We start from the raw sequence: 7,067 nt of genomic DNA on the forward strand, positions 1-7,067 counted from the left end.
GGTGGGAGAAGGGAAAAAAAAAAAGCCAGGAAAAAAAGCCCCTGCGCATTGATCCGCGCCGTATTTTTGGGTAAATACGATCACGTGGGGGCCGGGGAGCCAATGAGCTGCGGGGAAAAGGCTGGAAAAATAATTACCTGCCTTGATTGTTCTGTGAGCAGATAAAAAGTACATATACAGTTCATACAATAATCTTATGTATGTAAAACCCTGTTACGATGTCGGCGACGGGGCCCATCAGTAACTATTACGTGGACTCGCTCATCTCTCACGACAATGAAGACCTCCTAGCGTCCAGGTTTCCGGCCACAGGGGCTCACCCCGCCGCCGCCAGACCCAGCGGTTTGGTGCCGGACTGTAGCGATTTTCCGTCCTGTAGCTTCGCGCCCAAGCCGGCAGTGTTCAGCACGTCGTGGGCGCCCGTGCCCTCGCAGTCGTCCGTGGTCTACCACCCGTACGGCCCCCAGCCCCACCTCGGCGCCGACACGCGCTACATGCGGACTTGGCTCGAGCCGCTGTCCGGCGCCGTCTCCTTCCCCAGCTTCCCGGCCGGGGGCCGTCACTACGCCCTCAAGCCGGACGCCTACCCCGGGCGCCGCGCCGACTGCGGCCCGGGCGACGGCCGCAGCTACCCGGACTACATGTACGGCTCGCCCGGGGAGCTGCGCGACCGCGCCCCGCAGACCCTGCCCTCGCCCGAGGCTGACGCCCTCGCCGGCAGCAAGCACAAAGAGGAGAAGGCCGACCTGGACCCCAGTAAGTTGGGAGCAATTTCCTTTACAACCCGCGCGGGAGGGGAGGGAGGCCAGGCGGGGGGAGCGGATTACAGCCCCTCGGAGCGGCGCAGGGAGCGCGGGAGAGGGGTGAGGGCGAGGACTCAATAAAAGCGAATTACCTTGGGGGAGCTTTCAGGGGCAGGAAGGTCTGAGAAGGGGGCCCAGGGAGCCAGGTTGGGAGAAGGCTGAGGGGGGCTCCTCTCCCAGGAGCTGGCTTTGATGAGACCCCCGCCCCCACACCCCCAGCCCAGGCTTTTTGGCTCAGTCACTGCTTTCGGAGAAATGCAGACAGGGCCAGGGGATAGGATGGGGGCGAGGTTCATTTTATGGTTTGGGATGAGATGGGGGAGAGATGAGGAGGACACTGGGGATAGAGAGGAAATAACCCCAAGGAGAAAAGCCACCCCTACCTCCCAGGCAGTGTGGGGGTCCTCACCCCACTAGAGATTCATAAAACAGAAGGTCCATGGGTTTCTCCCCCAGGAACCCTGGATGAGAGGTCTGAGGGCTTTCTCAGCCTGGGAACTTGGAGGGATCAGGACTTCCAGAGTTGAGGGAGAGAAGAGGGGGTCCCAGTTTCCTTAAACTTGAGAGCCCTCTTCTGAGGCTCTGCAGGAGAGAGGGGTGGGAATGGGGGTCAGGGATAAGGAGTGGGGAGAAGCATCTCCCCAGATTAGAGAATTGCACACACACACACAGACACACACACACACACACTCCAATCAGGGAAAGGGGAGCCTTCTGAGTATTGCAGAGAAAGGCAAGGGTAGGTTTTTTTTTTTTTTTTGGAGGGGGGACAGGTGAGAGCTGCAGGGCCAGAAAGAGGATAGAAGGGGAAACAGCAGGAGGAGGGGGTGCAGCCCCTGGGTGTGAGGAAATGTCTGGGGGAGACCCAGGAGGGGGCTGCAGGAAATCCTTTCCTGCAGCCCCATCAGGGGCCAGGGCCTAATTATACCCCTCTGAAGGCTTCCCTCCTTGCCCTCAGCTACTCCCATAAACCTGAAATTGGAGGCTTGGCTCCTGCAGAGCCTGTCCTGGGGCTGGCAGGAGGAGGGGGCACTGGAAGCCAAAGAGGGAAGCTAAGATATAGGGGGGCCTGTCCCCAAGGCCAGCAGTTCCCTGGGGAGAGGAGAAAGGCTTTTCCCATCCCAGCATCACCCTGAGAATTCGCCTCAGCAGGGTTGAATTCCGAGAGCGGAGATGGGGCGCTGGAGAGGGTAATGAGGGGCTTGGGGACTCTCAGGGTCAGGAAATAGAACTGCTGAAATTTCAGGACTTGGTCGTGGGCTGGGAGGATGGGAGGGGGCAGAGGAGGAGGGAAGTGGGGAGGAGAGAGACCTCGCTATAAAAATAAAAAACAAGAGAGAGAAGCGTTTATGGGCCTATGAAACGGTTGGGAATTTGGACTTTTTATGAGGATATTCTCGAGTTACTACTCTTGAAGCTGAGGAGGACCAGACTGTAGAGGCTTTGATAGCTTCGATTTCCTATAGTTTTAGGTGCTGGAAACTGAGGAGGGGAAAGATAGGGAGGGGGGAGACCGCAAAAGCAGTAAGGGGGGTGGAATTCCTAAAGCAAAACGTGTCCAAATTCAGGTTCAATTATTGGGTTTGGGGAGCCTGGCTGAGCCTGAGGATGGGGTGGCAGGGGTCCTGGGCTGGAAAGGGGCTCCACTGACCCCTGCCTGTGTTTGGCCCTCCAGGCAACCCCGTGGCCAACTGGATTCACGCCCGTTCCACGAGGAAGAAGCGCTGCCCGTACACCAAGTACCAGACGCTGGAACTGGAGAAGGAGTTTCTCTTCAATATGTATTTAACCAGGGACCGTCGGTACGAGGTGGCCCGGGTTCTCAACCTCACCGAGCGGCAGGTCAAAATCTGGTTTCAGAATCGGAGGATGAAGATGAAAAAGATGAATAAAGAGAAAACCGACAAGGAGCAATCCTAAACCCTGCCCCAGCCTGCTGCCTCGCACAGCCAAGGGAAAAACAAAACAAAACAAAAAACCCACAAAATACCCCAGCCCAGGCGGGAGACAGTACTGAAAGAAAAAAGGAAAGAGCAAGATAGAGAAAAGCCAATCGGCTTATAAAGGAAAAAAAAAAGGGAAGGGGAAAAGGAAAACTCTTGCAATTTGGGAGGGTTCAGTGTTGAGAAATTGGTGTTTTAGAGTTAGTTCTACCCATCGAGGAGGAGGAGGAGGCGGGGAGAGAAACCGCGTTCTCTTCTCCCAGCGCAACTGAAATAAATGACACACACAAATGTGATTTTTTTTTTCTCCTTTCTTCAGAGAAGCCAGTACTTGAATCGCTATATTTCTATTTTTTTTCATGTATTGTATTTGGTCTGGGCCATCACTCCCCAGGCCTGGGGTGCTCTGTGTGCAGATTTTGTACAAACACACACACGCGCACACATACAACATACACAAGTATGCTTCCCAGCCCAGGAGCGAAAAGGCGAGGGCCAGGGACCATGCCGCAGGCTGGGTCCAGCGGCGCAGGCCGGCGCCTCTGGCGTGTACATAGCAGTGTCTCCTCTCATCCTCAGAGTCGGTCCTGTAACGTGCTTCTGTTTGTTATGGTAGAACAGCTCTGTGTTAATATATCGAAGTCACTTAAAAAACCAGAAACCCAACTGCATCCAGTTCTCATTATTTCTCCTCCTTGTCGCTCCCAGGCTTCTGACGTGGAGGAGGCAAGTGCTTAGATCCTTTAGGGGAGGTGGGAGCCAGGCAAGGGTCTCCCCCTACTTCGGAAGGGCAAGTGCCCGCCACTCCTCCCCAGTCAGGGTGTGATGGGGCTAAGAGGCTCCCGGGGTGTGTGGAGGCTGCTGAGGCCCGGGTGCCGCCTGTGCCTTCCCTGGCTGGCTGCCTGTGAGTCTCCTGGTAGCTCGATGGAGTCCCTGGGGGTGGGGGTATGGCATGAATGGTTTTCCTTGGCTGTAATTAATTGTAATAATTTATGAGTACATGAGATCGGAGGGAAGAGATAGGTAAAGATGAAGGTTGCGTGCTGGGTGCAGGCCGGGGCTGGATTCTTGCCTGGCTGCATCGGTGCTTTGAGGGGTGTCGGTGGGGGGGCAGGCTGCTAAGGAGGGTGTGCGGTGAAGGGTGAAGAGGAAGGCCCTGCAGGCCTCAGGGAACTAGACAGGCACTGGACATTGAGAGTGAAAGAAGATGCAGAGAGAGAGCAGGGAGAGAGAGTAGAGAGGGAAGAAAGAAAAGGGAGGAAAGAAGGGAGAGAGAAGAAAGATGGCAAAACCAATGCAATCAAGATTAGATTTAGTTTCTATTTCTCAGTGTATTCTCAGTTTCTCTCTCCATCTCCTAGTTCTCTCTTTTCTATTCAACCTATCTCTCTGGTGCTTAATTTGAATGTTGATCTGGGGGTGAAGTTTGAATATTGATCTGGGGGTGACAGTGGTTATGCTGAGCAACCGCAGCATTTCAAGAGATCCCTAGGCTAGGACCAAAGGAAGCTGGGCAGGGATTAGCCAGAAGTGGGGTGTTCTCTGGTGGCTGTGGGACCCCAGGGGCGAAGATTTGGGGATATGTGTGTGTAACAACAGCCCAGTGGGGATGGTTGACTGCCTAGCACCCCGAGAGCCTTCCCCAGAACCAGCAGTTTTCATCTGTTAATCAGAAGCAGACTCAAGCTGCTGGGTATGCTTCAGCCCAGCGCCCCCTTTCTCGGAAATCCCCCAATCTGGAAACTATTAAACTCAGACTGCTTGAAATATAGCCCTTTAATATCTCAGGCTGCCCATTTTGGCGAGAGTGCAGGGTGTTGCTCTGAATACTTGGGGAATACCACCGTAAAAGAAAATAATTGGGGACCCCGATTCCTAAGCAGCTCCCCCCATGGCCATCACCTTACAGGATTGGTGAGGCACTTGTAGGGACCAGCCCCTTCCCATCATTTGAATCTCCTACCCGCTCCTCCTATTAAATAGTCCAGTTTCAGGGGCTGGAGGAAGGTGGGAAGAGGTGAACGTTTTGTTTTTGATAATATTTTGAGGGAGACAATCTAAAGTCGCGGTTTGGTTTCCCCAGTCGCTGAAGCACCCCTCCTCTTTCCCGCTTAAGAAGAGACCTCCCAATTCCAGAAGCGATTGTTTTCTTGGTCCTTTTGAAAGGTGCTTTGCCTGTATTTTTCTGGCTACCTTGCTCCTCCTCTGGGACCCTGGCCTCAGTTGCGCCCCGCGCGGAGGACAAGGCACCCACCCATCTCCCTCGGTCCTGACCGCGGGGACTCAAGCTTCTCTCCCGGCCCGAGCTCGGCGGTGTTTCCGGGCCTCCACCCCGCCCCTGCTCCAAGGCCCTGTCGCCTCCCCTCGTCCGTCCGTCAGCGCGGCCTGCTTCCTGCGGCCCGCCCGAGCCGGTCTGGCTCCCGGCAGGAAGGAGGGCCCTGACCAGAGCGTGGGATCCAGAGCAGGCCCACGCGGTCCAGCCCGCGGTTCAGTACCAGCTCAGCCTCCAGCCTGCAGGTCAGGATTGGATTCGATTTTTATTTATTGTCATTTGTGAACTCAAACCACAACAACACGACACACATCTGGGGAAAGAAACGAAAGCTGGGGACGAAAGAGGGGCTTGCAAACGCCCCCCTGCTCTAATCCTCCCCTCCCACCTCTCCTCTGCTCCTTTGTCAGAATCACAAAACCCTAAAGGTTGTTCCACTTGGGAAGGCAGAGGGTAGGTACATTTCCGAGGCCCCGAAATGCCACTTTTATGGCGCTGTTTGTCTCCCTGCGCTGGATTCTGAATGGGGCCGAACAAAACAGCAGCGCGGAGCTGGCTAGACGTCTGGGCTTAATTGTTTTATGGTTTAAATAAGGTGGACACTCTTTCCTTTGAAATCGGATTATAGGAATGTTTTGTCTATGGCCCACGGAGAACAGGACCTCACTGGATGGGAGGGAGAGGTGGAGAGAGCGCGCGTGAGAGAGGGCTGGGCCACAAACCAGGGGGCAAAGAGCAGGGAGAAGTCAGAGTCCCACCCCAAAGTCCTGAAGGCGGCGGCGGAATAGGCGGTACGGAGCAGGCGGCAGGGTAAGAGGAGCGAGGAGTTTAGAGTGCGCGCCACGGGAAGGCGGTCGCGGGAGCTTCGGTGCGTGTGTCTGCGTGCGCGGTGTTCCGAGGCCAGAAATGCGCCTGGTTGCGGGGAAAATCGCGGCAGTTCCTTTTGCACAGTGTCTCAATGCGGGAAGGGAGGGTGACAAAAAGAGAAAATAGTATAAAACCTTGGACAAGGTTTATTTCGAGGATTTAGAACACAAAAGAACAGCGCTCCTGAGGAGGGGGGAATCCCTTCCGGGGACCCCTCTCGTGCGCATTCATTTGGAAACTCCTTCCTCCCACCCCCCATCTTTGGGTCAAGCCTGGGGACCTGCTTGCTCTTAGCTGCTGGCTTTTTCCCGGCCGAACTGCATTGGAGCAAGTGGACGCGAGGTGGCGCTGTTGCTCAATGTTAGAGGCGGCGGCTGTGCCCCGAGCCGGCCTGGCCGCACTGACATTTGAGGCCCGGCCCCGAGGAGCAGCAACTAAAAGGCCGGGTGCCCCGGCCCAACCCGGCCCCTCTGGCTCTGAGCAAATCAATCCTCTCACCTGCGAGGTGTAAATAAATCGCGAGTGGCGGCCGGAGATGGGCCCTCGCTCTGCCAGCAGACTCGAGAGGCTCTGAAGGGCGGGCGTTGAAAATAATCGCTTTGCGGAGGAGATAAGCACGAAGCAGGCAGCGCGTAATTAACACGAAAAGGCAGAATGACCCGGACAAACGAACATAAATCCACGATACCTAGGAGGGCGGTGCAGGCCTCGGGGCGAGGGACGGAGACGCCCCAGCAAGGATGGCTGCTTGCGGTTCCTTTATTTCCAGGTTCGAGGAGCGAAATCAACCAAATATATGTAAAAAAACAAACAGTCAAATGAACTGAAGAGAGAAAAGGCGAGGGACCTTTGAAAGGGGAAATCAAGTCCAGCCGGGGCTTTGGGGACTGGTGGGCTCTCAAAGCAGGCGATGCATGCAGCACACTCTGGACAGTTGCATTCCAAGACACAAAGGCCTGGAAGGATAGCTCTATGGCAGGATTTTCGCTGGCCCATAAAATGTTGAGATATCCCCCCACCCCCTAAAAGATAAGGCGCAGGCCCCAAAGCGGGTATGGCCTGCCCAGCCTCTGCTTTCCAGGAGGGAAAAGGAAAGTATTTATGACAGTCCCCAGTGACCTAGAAGCTGGGAGTCCAGAGTCTGTCAGTTTAGTACCCACAGAGCAGGCTCAGAGAAGGCAG

General features: G+C 55.4%; 1 protein-coding gene across 2 annotated transcripts in view; it reads left to right on the top strand.

The window, feature by feature from the left end:
• HOXC9 (homeobox C9) overlaps nucleotides 1–3,042 on the top strand; it is an 8,154-nt gene extending 5,112 nt beyond the window's left edge. The window contains exons 2-3 of one of the 2 annotated variants that reach the window (XM_010857959.1): nucleotides 162–756; nucleotides 2,479–3,042. In XM_010857959.1, the coding sequence (XP_010856261.1) occupies nucleotides 219–756; nucleotides 2,479–2,723 (783 nt within the window). In that variant the 5' untranslated portion in view covers nucleotides 162–218 and the 3' untranslated portion in view covers nucleotides 2,724–3,042. Of the gene's footprint in view, nucleotides 1–9; nucleotides 757–2,478 lie in introns of those variants that run through there. The other variant, XM_010857958.1, reaches the window with a different exon arrangement.
• Nucleotides 3,043–7,067: the final 4,025 nt, after the last annotated feature.

This window comes from Bison bison, unplaced genomic scaffold (genome assembly GCF_000754665.1).
Source record: "Bison bison bison isolate TAMUID 2011002044 unplaced genomic scaffold, Bison_UMD1.0 scf7180017864383, whole genome shotgun sequence".
In the NCBI taxonomy this organism is placed as follows: Eukaryota; Metazoa; Chordata; class Mammalia; order Artiodactyla; family Bovidae; genus Bison; species Bison bison.